The sequence below is a fragment of the Triticum urartu genome, chromosome 7A (assembly GCF_056163025.1).
Source record: "Triticum urartu cultivar PI428250 chromosome 7A, HENAU_Tu73, whole genome shotgun sequence".
Classification (NCBI taxonomy): Eukaryota; Viridiplantae; Streptophyta; class Magnoliopsida; order Poales; family Poaceae; genus Triticum; species Triticum urartu.
In genome coordinates, this window is record NC_141879.1 from 168,379,435 (window position 1) to 168,399,768 (window position 20,334).

At 40.0% G+C, this 20,334-nt stretch overlaps 1 protein-coding gene across 1 annotated transcript; it reads left to right on the forward strand.

Annotated features, from left to right (window-relative positions):
- The first annotated feature begins 3,771 nt into the window (after nucleotides 1-3,771).
- Nucleotides 3,772-5,481, forward strand: LOC125522790 (xyloglucan O-acetyltransferase 1). The gene is made up of 2 exons (XM_048687822.2): nucleotides 3,772-4,066; nucleotides 4,195-5,481. Exons 1-2 carry the CDS (start codon nucleotides 3,862-3,864, stop codon nucleotides 5,295-5,297), a joined length of 1,308 nt encoding a protein of 435 aa, XP_048543779.1. The 5' UTR covers nucleotides 3,772-3,861; the 3' UTR covers nucleotides 5,298-5,481.
- Nucleotides 5,482-20,334: the final 14,853 nt, after the last annotated feature.

A 20,334-nucleotide genomic window follows, 5' to 3' on the forward strand; every position in this document is an offset into this window, starting at 1 on the left:
ACAACTATTTTTTTTTCTTACACTGTCAATTGATTATTACGGAGAACTAACTAGCTGGATGATCAAGTGGGCGGGCAGGAATGGACGTTAATTTGACTGTGCGCATGCAACTTGCTTGGTCGGTCGACGACCGTCTTGAAGTTAGTAACAACTACCATCATCTTGGACTGTGATTGCCATTTATGATGCCTGGATCTTCATAATTAACTGAGCAAAATCTAATTTTCGCTCGATTTTTTAATTAACTGAGTAAATTTTTTATTTTTAATTAATGCAGGATAACTGCCATCTCGAAAAACAAACAAGCAAGCGTTGTTTAAAGTAAATGAGCGACAAACTAAAAGCTCAGAATCAAAGTCAAGCAAGCGTTGTGTAAAGTAAATGAGCTACAAGCTAAGAGCTCAGAATCGAAGTCGGCACTGGCAAATATATATTACATGTACGCACGTGTCTTGGGCTGTTGCGATGCATGAAGTAGCTAGACCTTCATGGATTAATTAATGGTTGTGTTAAAGCATATCTAGATGTGTCATAAGTATTGCATATCTAAGTCCTATATTATTAATTTTACGTCGAGTTCGTATGAATATTTTCTTTTTTCTTTTTTTTATACTTAATTCACTTATTTAGATGTGCAATAAGTAAAGCACATATAGATGTGTCCTAGACACACATGAATTAATTCAAGTCGTCAACCTTACCTATACTGCGCGGTTGCCCTTTTCCAGTTTTTTTTTAAAGAGCACTTTCCTGTCCGGCCTGCTAAGTGCTAAGCCATGCATGCACGCGGGTCCAAAGACTTCACGCAGCCCAAGACAAGGTACATGGTGCAGCCTGGTCCAGTTTCACGGACGTGAGGAGATGGACTCCGGGACAGCTCGCACGCCTACACATCTGTCTGCCTTAAAAATAGTCGTCAAAATCTAGGATTTAGATTTTAGGTTTTATTGTATTGTCTAGCCATCGTTACAATTTGCATCTACAAGACATATATGACTATTGCCTTGTCAGATCACAGTGGAACTTCAACTTTTCATCTAATTCGTGTACTTAATTTATCATCCGCAATTTCAGTTGCAATTCATCTTTATTCTTGCTGGTTCTTTGGTTGCTTGCAGGAACTCGAACCTCGTTGTTCAGGTTGATCGTGCCTACGGCAAGGTCAATAACCACCGAAGATTGGTTTAGCAATTGTCGAGGCATATCTTCGGATACAATATAGTCGGTTCGTCAAGGTCAAAATCCACCAAATCGATAGTTATCCCCATTCTTACCGAAATATCAGGAGCTGATTCGATTGCTTTGTATATTACCGCATGCAGGGGTACGCAAACACCCAGACACATGGTCAACTGTGTCTGTCACCACGCGCGCCGCATCCTTCGTCGTGCAAGACCCTGGACATACAGGGGACACCTTATCTGGCCCTCAGCGCCGCTTCGCCATAGGCAAGACGCGAGCCGCAAGACACCTAGCGCTGTCTGTCTGCCTCTACGCGTGCCACACATACCAATTTCCGTCAGCTGATCCTATGCACTAGTACTATTACTCCCTCCGTTTTTTAGTCTGCATATAAGATTTAGTCAAAGTCAAACCTTATTAACTTTGACTAAGTTTATAGAAAAAATATCAAGATTTACAATATGAAATCAATATTGTTAGATGCATTATGAAATTAATTTTTATACCATATAGCTTTAGTGTTTTAGATGTTGATATTTTTTTTTATAAAGTTGGTCAAATTTCACAAAATTTGACTTTAACCAAATTTTATATGTAAACTAAAAAGAAATGGAGGGAATACTAGTTCATCACAACAACGAGCACTTCTAGTACTAGCTAATCTCAACACCAAATTACTTCAAGCTAGCTTTCGTAGCATCTTGTGTCCAGTAGCTTTGCTTTGTTTTTCTTTTTTCCCCTGTGACTTGAATTGTGTCCGTGACTTCTGCTAGCAACTGGCCTTAAAAAAAAAGAGGAGCAAAAAAAGTTTTTGCAAAAGTTCAGGCCGGCTAGAAACTGAAACCTGCCATCCGAAAATCAAGTTGCCGTCCTTGATAACTAAAGTTGCCATCCTCACATCACTAAACTTGTCATAAAGAAGTTCAGAGTTGCCATGTGTTTTTACCACACGTGTGGCACTTATCATGATTCTATTTAGAAAAAGTCCAAAACAAACCTTGAACTTGTAGATGAAAACTAAATCGACCCATAAACTTGTAATCCTAGAAATTAGCACACCGTACTCTTTAATCCCGGTCTATTTTAAACCTTGAAGGCATTCCCAAACAGGGATTGTTGATGTGGTAAAAGAAATCCGGAATTGTCGGCTGCCTACTCAATTGGGCCGGCCCATCAGGCGCGAAGTGACGATTTTTTTAATTTCCATAAGGTGCGACGTCAAAATAGAAGCACTTGAGACTTGACATTGCAGATCTCCACTTGCTACCCACCAGAATTTATGGAAGTTGCTGAAATAAATAGAAGCCCGAACATATTTAATCACAGACAGCAACCTACAGAATTGAAAACATTTTTTAAGAGCAAACAAAATTTCAAAATATAAATAATATTTTTGAAATCCCCAAACATTTTCCAAAGTGCGAACACTTTATGCAGTTCCGAAAACTTTTGAAAAAAAGAATATGCTTTTGAAACACAATCAGTTTTTAAAAAGCGAACACTCTTTGAAACATAAACATTTTTAAAAAATGGGAAACAGTTTTTGAATCCGGAACAAAGTTTGCACAAGCTTTCAAAGGAATATTTTTTTTCAAAATTTTGTTCATAAATTTAAGAAATGTTCACGCATTTCATAAATTGTTCAGAAGTTAAAATAATGTTCATGTTTTCTATTTTTGCTCGCAATTTGAAAACAGCTTCATGTTTAAAAAATGATTGAAATTTTCAAGTTCTGTTTACATTTTTAAAAACTGTCCGTGATTTGAAAAGTTGTTCACATTTTCCAAAAGATATTCGGAATTTCAAAAGTTGTTCACATGTTTCAAAAAATGTTTACATATATGAATGCTCCTGTCTGTTCTTGTTGAAGTCGTGCTATCTATCGTCATGAACAGCGTTCAGGGCAAGTGGCTAGCTGCGGTCGCTCTCAGTGCGGTCACTCTGGGTTAGCGCCTTTATTTTGTCACCCAATTATTTTCCATCGCGAGTTGTAGAAGACAAGTGACTTTGTGCAGTTTAAAAATGTTTATTGTCATTACAAAAATATTTTTAGATGATTATCATTTCGAAAATAAAAACAAAAAAAGAAAAAGGGAAATAATAGGAAAGAAAAAAGAAAAGAAAAATTAGAGCAGCACGCACGATTGCGGTAATGGGCCGGCCTGATTTCGTCCTATTGTCCAGCCAGCCGGTCAACAATCTTAGGGTTTGACTTGCCACATCAATGAATACCAGCTAAACGCCCTTAAAGTTTAAAATAGACCGATATCAGAAAGTTTGGTGTGCTGATTTCCGAGATTACAAGTTTAGGGTTTGTTTTGGACTTTTTTCATTCTATTTTTGTTACTGCCTCCATAAACTAATATACTTGATCTAAACGTTCTTATATTAATTTACAAAGGGAATACAAAGGAAGTACTAACAGTCAATTGCATAGTCATCGGTATCAAGTAGTATTTCTTGGTTTGTGCAAGCTCTCAGATTGTTGGCGTTGACTCCTTGTTTTGTAACCATATAATTTGGCGCTCAAACTCCGATATATACGGTATGTCCTCACCAGTACTAGCTAGATTCCAATCTCTACATGCATTCGCTCCATATAGATCTTATATACATACACATCCCGGCCGGTACCAATCTAGCTAGAAGTACAAGGCTTCATATCGTTCTTCTCGACAAATGGGAGGAATGCAAGTAGTAACGACTCATAGCCATTGTTCCTTCCTCAAGAACTTCCTCGCTGGTGCTGTGTTCACCTTGTCTCTCGTTTACATCCTCCTCCACTCCACTCCATCTTCTTTGCTCTCATATACCAATCCTGTTGGTGCATTTCAAGCACATCGCACAAGCACAATTAGCCCTCCTCTCCCACCTCCTCCTCAAGGTATATAAGCAACTCGATCGTCGATCGTACACGCATAGAGATATATACATGTCTCACTGTATAGTATATATATAGAAAATGGCTTGATTGCATGCTACCTATGCTGACCTCCATTTTTTGTCTCGCAGCTTGGCAGCAATGCGACTATACCACCGGGAAGTGGGTGTGGGATGGCAGCGTGAGCGGCCGGCGGTACGACAGCGAAAACTGCGACATGGTGAGCGCGGAGAAGTGCGTCGTCAACGGCAAGCCGGACAACGGGTACCTGAACTGGCGGTGGCAGCCGGCGGGGTGTAACCTCTCGGCGCTGGACCCGGCTGAGTTCCTCCGGGCAGTCCGGGGCAAGCTCCTGGGTTTCGTCGGCGACTCCACGGCGCGCAACCAGGCCGAGTCCCTCGTCTGCTTCCTCTCCACGGTGTCGCGGCCCGAGACGACGCACCAGTACGAGGATCATCCGATGTCCCACAAATTCTGGCGGTGGGTCTTCCCGGCGCCGCACAACGTCAGCGTCTCCACGTACTGGTCGCCGTTCCTGGTGCGTGCCGAGGGCAGGTCGGTGGACTACGCCATGACGCACGACACGCTGTTCCTGGACGCGCTCACCGAGCCGTGGACGGCGGACGTGGAGGCGATGGACGTGATGGTGATCTCGGCGGGGCACTGGTTCAACCACCAGGCCGTCTACTACGACAAGGGGCAGATCGCCGGCGTGTTTGCCCGTCCGGACGTGAACGAGACCGACATCGCCGGCGGCTACATCGGCGCGTACCGCAAGGTGATCCGGAGGGTGCTTGAGTACGTCCACGAAAAGTCGAGCGGCGACAAGCAGAAGCTGGTGGTGGTGTCAACCATGGCACCGGCGCACTTCGACGCCAAGTACGCGTCGAACCACCGGGATGCGTGCTCGCGGCCTAATCCGTATGATGAGGGAGAGGTGCCCGAGGATGGGGGCACGGCCGAGATGAGGAAGGCCGTGCTGGAGGAAGCGGCGGCGGCGGCGGCGGCGGCAAAAAGGCAGCGACGGGGGCTGCGGTTCGACGTGCTGGACGTGACGAGGCTGGCGTCCATGCGGCCCGATGGGCACCCAGGCGCCTACATCGTCAAGGACAGGTACGGTGCCGGAAAGCCCGTGCCGGAGACGGTGTTCAACGACTGCCTGCACTGGTGCGCGCCGGGGCCGGTGGACACCTTCAACGACATACTGGTGCACATTCTGGCCGCAAGCGGCTGAAGCCATTGTTCGGAGTAGTATGCACGATGAGGTACTTGTGCCCATCGACTCATCGTGCATTCGCCACCCACCCCGTGCTTGCGCGCGCGACCGCGAGGCCGACGGCCACGTATGCTTTTTCTTAGGAGACGTCTAAATGTCTTGTCACGTACTTGAATTTATTTATTTTTGGCATCAGTCACTTCTTTACTTGTCCGTCAGTTCCATATCCAACCGTTGACACGTCATCTTCCTCCTACCAACTTTTGACATCAAATTTTGGCACGGGCAAAAACTTAATTAACATGGCCTCAAATGGAGAAAATCTCAACACGAAAAAGTTCCGTATTGTCTCAATGAGAAACTTTAATATTTGGATCATCACCATCCGATCTCATCTAAACGGCCGAAACTGTGCTCGAATTACTAAGATTTCATATTCAATGTGTTGTTCGGTCAATTAAGCATCCAAAACAACCTCATATGAAAATAATATTCTACAAGGATTGTCTTCGCCTTGTCGAAATGGTCGATTTTCATATAAAAGTTGTCTCAATCCGAAGTTGTATGCAAAAATTAGAGCCATCGAAGCACGGCCCTACCATGAGGAACAAAGTGGTGCGCCTAATCAGACACGCATATAGTTGATGTCTAACGGGTAGCGCCACTGATGGCCTGTTTTACACGAGCGTTTGAGCCCTGAAGATGGCCTCAAATTAAAAAAAAATTGAACATGAAAGTTGCTCACCTCGTCAAAACGGTTAAATTTGCTTTTGGGCTCATCTTCATCCGAGGTCATTTGTAGACCGCAAGACCAAAAAACCGAATTGTTGTCTCAGACTTACCTAAATCCTATTCGGTTAATTTTGAAAAGATTTGGACGGGATTTAAAATCATTTTCTTGTATGGGAAGTCCAGCCGCCTCATAAATAGATGAGAGGTGACAATCGATTGAACAACACACAATTGAACAATCATCTACCACTTCTACATTTGCTTCTATCTTCTCTCTTGTTTTCTTCTTCCTCGTTCTGCAAGATTGGAGGGCAGCGAACCTCGAGGCCCTATGGGCGAGCGAATCGACCTAAGGCAGCCCATAGCCGCCGCGTGCCCTAATGAGTTCCCTCCTGGGGGTGTGCGGTTTCGGGTCCTCAAAAGTACCCGCCGGATTACTTGCGTACCGCGCTTCCGGACGGGTCTCCTTCGACGTGAGTGGTGGTGCATCACCCTCAACGTTGGAGGTACACAGTTACTTGTTCATGTGCAAACACACTTTTTGGTGACTCCGCTGGGATCGAAGCTTTGAATGGTCTCCGACCCGTTCCTGCTACAAGGAGAGCGTCATCAAGCGGCTGCGATTTACAGCGGTAACATGTACCATAAATCTCCTTACGCACATGTAAACAATCATTATGTTGGTGTCGCTAGATCTTTCAATGGACATGTCATGTCGGCTAGCCCTAGCGAGCAATGGCTGACTAGTTATTCTGTTGGAGGAGTTTGGAATTTACATAATCGCGACATGCAACTTAGGGATCCGAACTTTCATGCATCGGCGACACCTTTCAATATGCCGATGAACAACATGGTGAGTTCGAGTGATCAATATAGGACACCTCATGTACATGAGGGTGTCTCACAGTTTGATCCGTCGACAGTCGGCTTGCAATATGTGGGTTCAACCCCAAACATGCCGGTCTGATTGGGGAATCGGCCATGCTTCCATTAGCTATTTGGTCGGTTATCCCCAGTCATCATATACTACACCTCATGAGATTAATTGTTTAACGACATATGCAACTAATAATATTCATAACTTGGCCGGGGTGCTCACTCGTCTTATCACATCGGCAAGAAAGAAAGCTAAAGCGGCTCAGGGAAAAAGAGTTAGAGAAGAGGAACATGGCATGGGTTCCCATTGGAAGCCGTCGAGGTGAGAGGGATGTGCCATCTCCTGTTTTGACGCCACCTGGAGTAAAGGAGGACAAGTGTGAAGCCGGCAGACGGAGTCAGCGGTTTTCATCTCACTATAGGAGACTCCAAATGGTGCATCATCCATGTTCTTTAGCTGTTCCATCAAAGTCGGCGTCCCAGAACTTATCCCCAGTCAAAACATCTGAATTATTTTGGCTATTCACACTTTGGTGGACGGGTATGCTACTTCTTGAGCTTGCATTGATTTTTCTCTTGAAGAAGAAAGGGTGATGCAGCAAAGTAGAGATAAGTATTTCCCTCAGTTTAAAAACCAAGGTATCAATCCAGTAGGAGACAACGCACAAATCACCAATACCTGCACAAACAATCAAATAACTTGCACCCAACGCGATAAAGGGGTTGTCAATCCCTTCACGATCACTTGCAAAAGTGAGATCTGATAGAGATAGATGATAAAGTAAATATTTTTGGTTTTTTTGGTTTATAGATCGGAAAGTAAAAAATAGCAAAATAGTAGATCAAAAACTTATATGATGGAAAATAGACCCGGGGGCCATAGGTTTCACTAGAGGCTTCTCTCAAGATAGCAAATAATACGATGGATGAACAAATTACTGTCGAGCAATTGATAGAAAAGCAAGGTTATGACGATATCTAAGGCAATGATTATTAAATATAGGCATCACGTCTGTGTCAAGTAGACCGACTCCTGCCTACATCTACTACTATTTCTCCACACATCGACCGACTCCTGCCTGCATCTACAATATTAAGTTCATGAAGAACAGAGTAACACATTAAGTAAGATGACATGTTGTAGAGGAATAAACTCAAGCAATATGATGTAAACTTCATCTTTTTTATCCTCGATGGCAACAATACAATACGTGAAATACCCGTAGAATACCCACGCTTCATCGGAAGGGCAATATAGTTGATGTAGAAGCCCTTCATGATCGAATCCCCCTCTGGCTGGGTGCCAGAAAAGGTCCCAAGATGGGATCTCACGGGTACAGAAGGTTGCAGCGGTGGAAAAGTGTTTTCATGGATGCTTCTGGAGGTTTGGGAATATACGTGAATATATAGGACGAATAATTAGGTCAGGAGGTGTTGGAGTAGGCCACAAGGCAAGGGCGCCCCCCCTAGGGCGCGCCCCTGTGGCTTGTCGTCTAATCCAATGTCTTCTGACTTGGAGTCCAAGTCCAACATGTGTCTTCTAGTCCAACAAAAATCATCGCGAAGTTTTCGTTTCGTTTGGTATTCCTTTTCTGCGAAGCTCAAAAACAAGGAAAAAACAGAAACTGGCACTGGTCTCTAGGTTAATAGGTTAGTCCCCAAAATAATATAAAATAGCATATTAATGCATATAAAACATCCAAAATAGATAATATAATAGCATGGAACAATCAAAAATTATAGATACGTTTGAGACGTATCGAGCATCCCCAAGCTTAATTCCTGCTCGCCCTCGAGTAGGTAAATGATAAAAATAGAATTTTTTGATGTGGAATGCTAACTAACATATTTATCCATGTAATTTTTCTTTATTGTGGCATGAATATTTAGATCCATAAGATTCAAAACAAAAGTTTAATATTGACATATAAACAATAATACTTCAAGCATACTAACAAGGAAATTATGTCTTCTCAAAATAACATGGCCAAAGAAAGCTTATCCCTACAAAATCATATAGTCTGGTTATGCTCCATCTTCATCACACAAAATATTCAAATCATGCACAACCGCGATGACAAGCCAAGCAATTGTTTCATACATTTGATGTTCTCAAACTTTTTCAACTTTCATGCAATACATGAGTGTGAGCCATGGACATAGCACTATAGGTGGAATAGAATATGGTGGTTGTGGAGAAGACAAAAGGAAGGAGATAGTCTCACGTCAACTAGGCGTATCAACGGGCTATGGAGATGCCCATCAATATATATATCAGTGTGAGTGAGTAGGGATTGCCATATGCAACGGATGCACTAGAGATATAAGTGTATGAAAGCTTAAAAAGAAACTAAGTGGGTGCTACTTCTTGAGCTTGCGTTGGTTTTTCCCTTGAAGAGGAAAGGGTGATGCAGCAAATTAGAGATAAGTATTTACCTCAGTTTGAGAACCAAGGTATCAACCTAGTAGGAGACAACACACAAGTCATCGAATACCTGCACAAACAATCAAACAACTTGCACCCAACGTGATAAAGGGGTTGTCAATCCCTTCACGGTTACTTGCAAAAGTGAGATCTGATAGAGATAGATAAATGGTAAAGTAAATATTTTGGATATTTTTGGTTTATAGATCGGAAAGTAAAAAGATTGCAAAATAGTAAATCGGAAACTAAAATTATAGATCGGAAACTTATATGATGGAAAATAGAAACTTATATGATGGAAAATAGACCCAGGGGCCATAGGTTTCACTAGAGGCTTCTCTCAAGAGAGCAAATAATATGGTGGGTGAACAAATTACTGCCGAGCAATTGATAGAAAAGCGCAAAGTTATGACGATATTTAAGGCATCACATCCGTGTCAAGTAGACCGGAACGATTCTGCATCTACTACTATTACTCCACACATCGACTGCTATCTAGCATGCATCTAGAGTATTAAGTTCATAAAGAATGGAGTAATGCATTAAGTAAGATGACATGATGTACAGGAATTAAATCAAGCAATATGATGAAAACCCCATCTTTTTATCCTCGATGGCAACAATACAATGCGTGCCTTGCTGCCCATACTGTCACTGGGAAAGGACGCCGCAAGATTGAACCCAAAGCTAAGCACTTCTCCCATTTCAAGAAAAATCAATCTAGTTGGCCAAACCACACCGATAGTTCGAAGAGAATTACAAAGATATCAAATCATTCATAAAAGAATTCAGAGGAGATTCAAATAATATTCATACATAAGCTGATCATAAATCCACAATTCATCGGATCTCGGCAAACACACCGCAAAAGAGTATTACATGGAATAGATCTCCAAGAACAACGAGGAGAACATGGTATTGAGAATCAAAGAGAGAATAAGCCATCTAGTTACTAGCTATGGACCCGTAGGTCTGAGGTAAACTACTCACGCTTCATCGGAACGGCAATAGAGTTGATGTAGAAGCCCTCCGTGATCGAATCCCCCTCCGGCAGGGTGCCGAAAAAGGTCCCTAGATGGGATCTCATGGGTATACAAGGCTGCGACGATGGAAAAGTGTTTTCGTGGATGCCTCTACTGCTTTGGAGATATATGGGTATATATAGGCGAAAGAATTAGGTCGGGAGGTGCACGAGGGGCCCACAAGGGTGGGGGCCGTGCCCTACCCCCTAGGCGCGCCCTCTGTCGTTGTGGCCTCCTCGTGGCTCCTCCAACTTCATCTCCAAGTCTCATGGTTGTCTTCTGGTCCAAGAAAAATTATCGCGAAGGTTTTATTCCGTTTGGACTCCGTTTCGTATTCCTTTTCTACGAAACTCAAAAACAGGGAAAAACAGGAACTGGCACTGGGCTCTAGGTTAATAAATTAGTCCCAAAAATAATATAAAATAGTATACCCATTAGAGGAAGGAAAAGGTCCCATGTAATCAAATCCCCAAACATCAAATGGTTCAACATCAAGTGAATAGATCATAGGCATTTCTTGACGCTTACCGATATTACCTATTCTTTGACATTAATCACAAGATAAGACGAACTTACGGGCATCCTTGAAGAGAGTAGGCCAATAAAATCCAGATTGCGATACCTTGTGAGCATTTCTATCTCCAGCATGATGCTCCATAAGCTTCGGAGTGACATTTCTGTAGGATTTGTCCTCGTTCATGCTCAGGTACCCAACGTCTAATAATACCATCTACTCCTTCTTTATAAAGATGTGGGTCATCCCAAAAGTAATGTCTTAAATCATAGAAGAATTTTTTTATTTTGTTGGTATGTAAAGCTAGGTGGTAAATATTTAGCAACAGTGTAATTAGCGTAGTCAGCATACCAAGGAGTACTATGAGCAACATTTATTGCAGCTAACTGCTCATCAGGAAAACTATCATCAATAGGCGTGGGTCATCAGGCACATTTTCAAGCCTAGACAAGTTATCAGCTACGGGGTTCTCAACTCCTTTTCTATCAATGATATGTAAATCAAATTCTTGTAACAAGAGAACCTATCGAATAAGTCTAGGTTTAGCATCTTAATTTTCCATAAGATATTTAATAGCAGCATGGTCTGTGTGAACAGTTACTTTGGAATCAACAATATAAGGTCTAAATTTATCACAAGCAAACATCACTGCTAAGAATTCCTTTTCAATAGTAGCATAGTTTCGTTGAGCACCGTCTAGAGTTTTTAGCATAATGAATAACATTCAGTTTCTTATCAACTCTTTGTCCTAGAATAGCACCAATAACATAATCACTAGCATCACACATAATTTCAAAAGGAAAGTTCCAATCAGGTGGTTGAACAATAGGTGCAGAAATTAAGTCTTCCTTGAGTGTTTCAAAGGCTTCTAAACAATCATCATAAAAACAAAGGGAATATCCTTTTGCAAAAGATTCGTGAGAGGCATAAATTTTTTATAAAAGCCTTTGATAAATCTCCTATAGAAGCCAGCATGACCTACGAAACTACGAATACCTTTTATATCTTTAGGACATGGCATTTTCTCAATTGCATCAATATTAGCTTTGTCCACTTCAATACCTCTTTCAGAAATTTTATGACCTAAGACAATGCCTTCATTAACCATAAAGTGGCATTTCTCCCAATTCAAGACAAGATTTGTTTGTTCACATCTCTGCATAACTCGATCAAGATTGCTTAAATAATCATCAAAAGACTTCCCATAAACAGAGAAGTCATCCATGAAAACCTCAACAATCTTTTCACAAAAGTCAGAGAATATAGCAGTCATACATCTTTGAAAGGTAGCAGGTGCATTACATAAACCGAAAGGCATACGTCTATAAGCATAAGTTCCCAAGGGCAAGTAAAAGTGGTCTTTTCTTGATGAGGTTGAGAAACAGGTATTTGTGAAAAGCTAGAATATCCATCAAGGAAGCAAACGTGTGTGTGCTTAGATAATCTTTCAAGCATTTGATCAATAAAAGGTAGAGCGTAATGATCTTTTCTAGCTGCTTTGTTTAATTTTCTAAAATCAATTACCATTCTATAACCTGTAACAATTCTTTGTGGAATAAGTTCATTCTTATCATTAGGAACAATAGTTATACCTCCTTTCTTAGGGACACAATGAACATGACTTACCCATCTAATATCAGCTATGGGATAGATTATACCTGCTTCCAGAATTTTAGTATTTCCGTTCTTACCACTTCTTTCATCTTCGAGTTTAACCGACGTTGGTGATCAACAACAGGTTTAGCATCAAGTTCCATATTAATTTTGTGCTGACATAGAGTGGGACTAATGCCCTTTAAGTCATCGAGAGTATATCCAATAGCAGCTTGGTGCTTCCTTAGAACTTTCAATAATATTTCTTCTTCATGTTCTGAAAGGTTAGCACTAATAATAACAAGATATATCTTCTTTTCATCATAAGCATATTTCAAAGTGTTTGGGAATTGTTTTAATTCAAACACATGATCACCCTTATGTGGAGGAGGTCATCCTATAGTTTCAATAAGCAAATTGTGTTTAAGTAGAGGACGTTGTTCAAAGAAAATCTTATCTATTTCATTTCTTTCATGCATATGAAAATCATTTTCATGGTCTAGCAAATATTGTTCTAAAGGATTAGTAGGTGGTACAGCAATAGAAGCAAGACGAATTAATTCATCCTTACTAGGCAATTATTTTTCATGAAGCTTTCTACTAAACTTGGAAAATTAAAATCATGAGACTCATCACCAAAACTAACACCAACAGTTTATTTCTCATAGTCTATCTTAGCATTAACGGTGTTCAAGAAAGGTCTACCAAAGATAATGGGACAAAAATCATCTTGTGGGGAACCAGGAACAAGAAAATCAGTAGGGTGTTTATTTTCCCACACAAGACTTCAACATCCCTAACAATCCCAATTGGTGAAATAGTGTCTCTATTAGGAAGTTTAATAGTAACATCTATGTCTTCTATCTCTGTGGGTGCTATGTCATTCATAATTTCTTGATATAAGGTGTAAGGAATAGCACTCACACTAGCACCTATGTCACATAAACCATGATAAGAGTGATCTCCTATTTTAACTGAGATAACGGGCATGCCAACAACAGGTCTATGTTTATCCTTTTTATCAGGTTTGGCTATTCTAGCAGCTTCTTCATAGAAGTAAATAACATGCCCATCTATATCTTCTTCCAAGAGATTTTTAGCCATAGTAATACTAGGTTCCACTTTGATTTGTTCATCAGGTTTAGGTGTTCTAATATAGCTTTTTTTAACCACAATTGAAACTTTAGCTTGTTCCTTTATCCTAACAGGGAAAGGTGGTTTCTCAATATTAGCAGAAGGAACAACTGGATCAACATTCTAAAGTATAGTTTCTTATTTAACTAGTACCGGTTCATTAATTTCTTCTTTAATAGGTGGGTGATATTTAAACCACTTCTCTTTAGGGAGATCAACATGAGTAGCAAATGATTCACAAAAGGAGGCTACTCTCTCAGAGTCAAGTCCATATTTAGAGCTAAACTTTTGAAAAGCATCGGTATCCATAAAAGATTTAACACAATCATACTTAAATTTAATACCTGACTCTTTACCTTTGTCGAGTTCCCAATCTTTAGAGTTGCGTTTAATTCATTCCAAAATATCCCACCGGAATTCAATAGTCTTCTTCATAAAAGAACCAACACAAGAAGTATCAAGCATGGTTTGATCATTACGAGAAAGCCGAGCATAAAAGTTCTGGATAATAATTTCTCTTGAGAGCTCATGATTGGGGCATGAATATAACATTGACTTAAGCCTCCCCAAGCTAGAGCGATACTTTCTCCTTCACGAGGCCAAAAATTATATATATAAAATTCTGATCACGATGAACTAGATGCAAGTGCTGAAATTGTAAGTAACAGAGCAGTTTGATAGTAAGGTAATTTGTAACGAACAAGTAATGATAGTAGTAACAAAAGTGCAGCAAGGTAGCCCAATCCTTTTGAGGTAAAGGACGGTCCAAAACAGTTTCTTATGATAAGCAAAGCGTTTTTGAGGGTACATGGGATTCTCATCTAGTCACTTTCATCATGTTGGCTTAATTCGTGTTCGGTACATTGATAATTTGATATGTGGGTGGACCGATGCTTAGGTCTTGTTCTTAATTGAACAAACCTCCTACTTATGATTAACCCTCCCGCAAGCATCCACAACTACGAGAAAAGTATTAAGAATAAATTCTAACCATAGCATTAAACTTTTGGATCCAATTGGTCCCTTACGGAATAGTGCATAAACTGGAGTTTAAGCTTCTATTACTCTTGCAACCCATCATCTAATTGCTACTCCACAATGCATTCCCTTAGGCCCAAATATGGTGAAGTTTCATGTAGTCGATGTTCACATGAAGCCACTAAGGGAATCACAACGTACATACTATGAAAATATCGAACACATATCAAGTTCACATGATTACTTGCAACATGATTTCTCCCGTGACATCAAGAACAAAAGTAACTACTCACAAATGATAATCATGCTCAAGATGAGAGGGGTATTAAATAGCATATTGGATCTGAACATATATTCTTCCACCAAATAAACCATATAGTAATCAACTACAAGATGTAATCAACACTACTAGTCACCCACAAGCTCCAATCTATAGTTCTGGTAACAAGATTGAACACCAGAGATGAACTAGGGTTTGAGAGGTGATGTCGCTTGAAGCTACGTCGGTATTTCCCCAAAGAGGAAGGGATGATGCAGCACAGTGGCGGTAGGTATTTCCCTCAGATATGAAACCAATGTTATTGAACCAGTAGGAGAACCAAGCAACACAACTTAATCAGCCCCTGCACATAGATAACAAATCCTCGCAACCCGACGTGTTGAAGGGGTTGTCAATCCCTTTCGGGTAATGGTGCCAGAAATTGGCAAACAGACATGAGAGAGTTGTAAATATTGATAGATCGAACGCCAAATAAAATAAATTGTAGAAAGGTATTTTTGGATTAATAGATTTGAAAATAAAGGCAAACAAAAATAGATCGCAAAGGCAAATAATATGAGAAAGAGACCCGAGGGCCGTAGGTTTCACTAGTGGCTTCTCTCGAGAAAAATAGCAAAGCGGTGGGTGAACAAATTACTGTTGGGCAATTGATAGAATTTCAAATAATTATGAGAATATCCAGGCAATGATCATTATATAGGAATCACGTCCAAGATTAGTAGACTGACTCCTGCCTGCATCTACTACTATTACTCCACACATCGACCGCTATCCAGCATGCATCTAGTGTATTAAGTTCATGGAGAAATGGAGTAATGCAATAAGAATGATGACATGATGTAGACAAGATCTATCTATGTAGAGATAGACCCCATCATTTTATCCTTAGTAGCAATGATACATACGTGTCGGTTCCCCTTCTGTCACTGGGATCAAGCACTGTAAGATCGAACCCACTACAAAGCACCTCTTCCCATTGCAAGATAAATAGATCAAGTTGGCCAAACAAAACCCAAATATCGGAGAATAAATACGAGGCTATAAGAAATCATGCATAAAAGAGATCAAAAAAACTCAAATACTTTCATGGATATAAAAAGATAGATCTGATCATAAACTCGAAGTTCATCGGATCCCAACAAAAATACTGCAAATCATATGGATCTCTAATAAACCATTTTATTGAGAATCAAGAGAGAGAGATGAAGCCATATATCTACTAACTACGGACCTGAAGGTCTAGAAAGAACTACTCACACATCATCATAGAGGCACCAATGGAGGTGGTGAACCCCATCCGAGATGGTGTCTAGATTGGATCTGGTGGTTCTGGACTCTGCGGTGGCTGGATGAATATTTTGTCGACTCCCCTAGGGTTCTAAAAATATTGGGGTATTTATAGAGCAAAGAGGCGGTCCGGGGGCACCCGAGGTGGGCACAACGCACCAGGGCGCGCCTGGGCCTCCTAGCGCGCCCTGGTGGGTTGTCCCCTCCTCAGGACTCCCCAGGTGAAACCAGGGCCCAACATGTTCCTTCTGGTCCATAAAAAAATCTCCGTAAAGTTTCATGGAATTTGGACCCTGTCTGATATTGATTTTCTGCGATGTAAAAAACACGGAAAAAACAGGAATTGGCACTTGGCACTATGTCAATAGGTTAGTACCAAAAATGATATAAAAATGACTATAAGATGATTATAAAACATCCAAGATTGATAATATAATAGCATGGAGCAATGAAAAATTATAGATACGTGGGAGACGTATCAACATCCCCAAGCTTAACTCCTACTCGTCCTCGAGTAGGTAAGTGGTAAAAACAGAATTTTTGATGTGGAATGCTGCCTATCATGTCATATCATATTTCTTTCTTTATAGCATGGACATTTGGACTTTTATATTGTCCAAAGCAATAGTCTAGTTTTGACATGATAATTAGATACTCAAGCATATCAATAAGCAACCATGTCTTTCAAAATATCAACGTTAAAATAAGTTATCCCTAGCCCATCATGCTCAAACATTGATCCATTCATGAAACATACTCGAATATTAGCTACACCCAATACTTAAGTACGATCATATTGCCTCCTAGATGGTGCTTTTATAAGAGAAGATGGAGACTCAAATTCAAAAATAAAAATTGCATAAAGTAAAAGAAAGGCCCTTCACAGAGGGAAGTAGGGATTTGTAGAGGTGCCAGAGCTCAAAGCGAAAAACTTAGAGATAAAAACATTTTGAGAGGTGTATCCATCCCACCAACGAAAACGACTTAGAGTTCCCAATACTTTCCATGCATAGATATATCATAGGCAGTTCCCAAACAGAAAATAAAGTTTATTCCTTTTTCCACCATAACTTTCACTTTCCATGGCTAGCCGTATCCACGGTTTCCCTCCATACCAACACTTCCCAAGGAATTTATTATTTTACAACATAAAGTAAATTCAATTTTTTTGCCTTTCGGGACTGGGCATCCCTAATACCTTTGCCTTACTCTCGTGCAATGACAATTGAATAAACACTCATCTTGAGAATAACACATCTAGCATGGAAAATATTAGCCACCCCTCACCGCTCCACGAGCGAAACGAACACACAAAAGAGAAGTTTACTTTCAAAATTAGAGATGGCACATGCAAATTTGCTTAGAACGGCAAAACAATACCGCATATAGGTAGATATAGTGGACTCATGTGGCAAAACTGGGTTAAAGGATTTTGGATGCACAAGTGGTGATCATACTTAGTGCAAAATGAAGGCTAGCAAAAGATTGGGAAGCGACCAACTAAGAAACAGATAATCTCATAAGAAAGCATTAAGCATAAATAACACCGAATGATGCACCACAAGTAGGATATAATTTCATCGCATGACTATTGACTTTCGTACTTGCATAGGGAGTCACAAACCTTAACACCAATATTCTTACTAAAGCATAATTACTCCTCAACATGACTCACATATCACATCATCATATCTCAAAACTATTACTAAGAATCAAGTTTATTTTGTCCAATGATCTTCATGAAAGTTTTTATTATATCCTTCTTGGATATCTATCACTTTGGGACTAATTTTCATGTATTGCTTTTGACAAGCTCCATCGAATATAAGTGAAGATCATGAGCATAATATAATTTTATTTCTCTCAAATTAATTTCAGTGAAGCAAGAGAGAATTTCTTCAAAAATACTAAAGCATATAGTGCTCAAAAAGATATAAGTGAAGCACTAGAGCAAGTCCATTGCCCATAAAAAAATTAAGTGAAGCATAGAGAGCAATTCTAACAAGTCATGACATAATTTTGGCTCTCTCAAATAGGTGTGTCCAGCAAGGATTGATAACTTAAAACACAAAATAAAACAACCAAAGACGCATATCATACAAGACGCTCCAATCAAAACACATATCATGTGATGAACAAAAATATAGTTTCAAGTAAAATACCGATGATCGTTGGAAGAAAGCGGGGATGCCACTCGGGGGCATCCCCAATCTTAGTTGGTAGCTAATTTTTGGATAATAGCTTGGGATGCCGGGGCATCCCCAAGCTTAGGCTCTTCCATCCTTCCTTCATCCATCGTAAGATAACCCAAAACTTGAAAACTTCAATCACATGAAACTCAACAAAACCTTATTGAGATCCGTTAGTATAAGAATAATAAACCAGTACTATAAGTAGTGTATTAAACCAATTCATATTTTGTTCTTGTCTTATATCTAATGTACTCCAACTTTTCTGTGGAAAAAACTCATCAAAAAAAACCATAGAGCCATCAAGAGTAAGCACACAACACAAAGAAAACAGAATGTGTCAAAACAGAACAGTCTGTAGAAATCTGACTATTTCGAATACTTCTGTAACTCCAACAATTCTGAAAAATTAGGAATACATGAGAAATTTATATATTGATCTACTGGAAGTGGAATGGGTATTTTATCGCTCTCTGGTAAAAAATGAAAATTAATTTCGTGAGCGTAAAAGTTTCTGTTTTTTCAGTAAGATCAAACAACTATCACCCAAGAAGATCCTAAAGGCTTTACTTGGCACAAACACTAATTAAAACATAAAAAACACAATTATAACATTAGCATAATTGTGCTAACATGCAAAAATAGGAAGAAAAAAGCAAAAACAAAATTGATTCATTAGGTTGCCTCCCAACAAGCGCTATAGTTTTACGCCCTCGGCTAGGCATAAAGCTAGGATCTAAGTTTTGTCATCCTTGTACAAATCTTCAATCAAACACTTAGGATCCTTCAGATATTTAGCATAAATATTTTCAATAACAATACTCCTAGGAATAAATTGAAAGATTTCATTCTTGCAAAAAGGTTCTCTTATCACTTCAACAAAATCCGGGTGAACACTAATCATCTTAAGATCTCCATTATTACTATTACTAGAAGTTGCACCCTTGTTCTTGGATCTACCCCTCCTTACGGGAGTTTTCGCGATAGGGTTAGCGGAAGCAAAAGCCGTGCTTAGATTACTAAAGATTTCTTCTAATTTATCAATCCGAGACGGACTTTCTTCTATTCATTCATGGATTGAGGTACCCTTATCTTTTAACAACTTAAGAATATCTCCCACTTTTGACCCAATATTGGTAGAAAAATTATGAATCTTTTTATCTATAATTTCCATATGATCTTTGGTGAGCATTTTTTTTTCAATATCATCCAATCTTTCCATAACATGCTCAAGAGTCAAAGTTGTTTCATTAATCATGAGAGGTGGTGATCCCACTAAATCTCCCATAGCATTGAAGGCATCAAGAGAAGGACACATCAAGAAATTTCCACCGGTAATCATATCAAGGACGAATCTATACCAAGTGGTGATGCGAAAATAAAAACAATGAAGAAGAACAACAGTAGATTGCTTACGGGTAGATCTATTATGAGCATTGCAAATCCTATACCAAGCATCTTTTAAATTATCTCCTCCCCTTTGTTTAAAGTTGAGAACCTTGTTCTCGGGAGTGCAAGCGATAGAGGAAGAACTATCCATAATAGCGGCAAACAAGGTTGCACACAAAAATAGATCCAGCAAGAAAACGACAAACGAAAAAGAGAGGCGAGTAAAACGGTAAATTTTTGTGTAGTGGGGGAGAGGAAAACGAGAGGCAAATGGCAAATAATGTAAATTGCAAGGAGATGAGATTTGTGATTAGGAACCTGGTATATGTTCAAGATCCTCCCGGACAACAATGCCAAAAATTCCTTTTGATGTCGCTTGAAGCTACGTCGATATTTCCCTAAAGAGGAAGGGATGATGCAGCACAGCGGCGGTAGGTATTTCCCTCAGATATGAAACCAAGGTTATCAAACCAGTAGGAGAACCTAGCAACACAACGTAATCAGCCCCTGCACACAGATAACAAATCCTCGCAACCCGACGTGTTGAAGGGGTTGTCAATCCCTTTCGGGCAACGGTGCCAGAAATTGGCAAACGGACGTGAGAGAATTGTAAATATTGATAGATCGAACACCAAA

Bases quoted from the DNA above. Each gene is read 5' to 3' on its own strand.
- LOC125522790 (XM_048687822.2), top strand. From the start codon at position 3,862: ATGGGAGGAATGCAAGTAGTAACGACTCATAGCCATTGTTCCTTCCTC. The intron at 4,067-4,194 runs GTATATAAGCAA...TTTGTCTCGCAG, and splicing joins TCTCCCACCTCCTCCTCAAG to CTTGGCAGCAATGCGACTAT.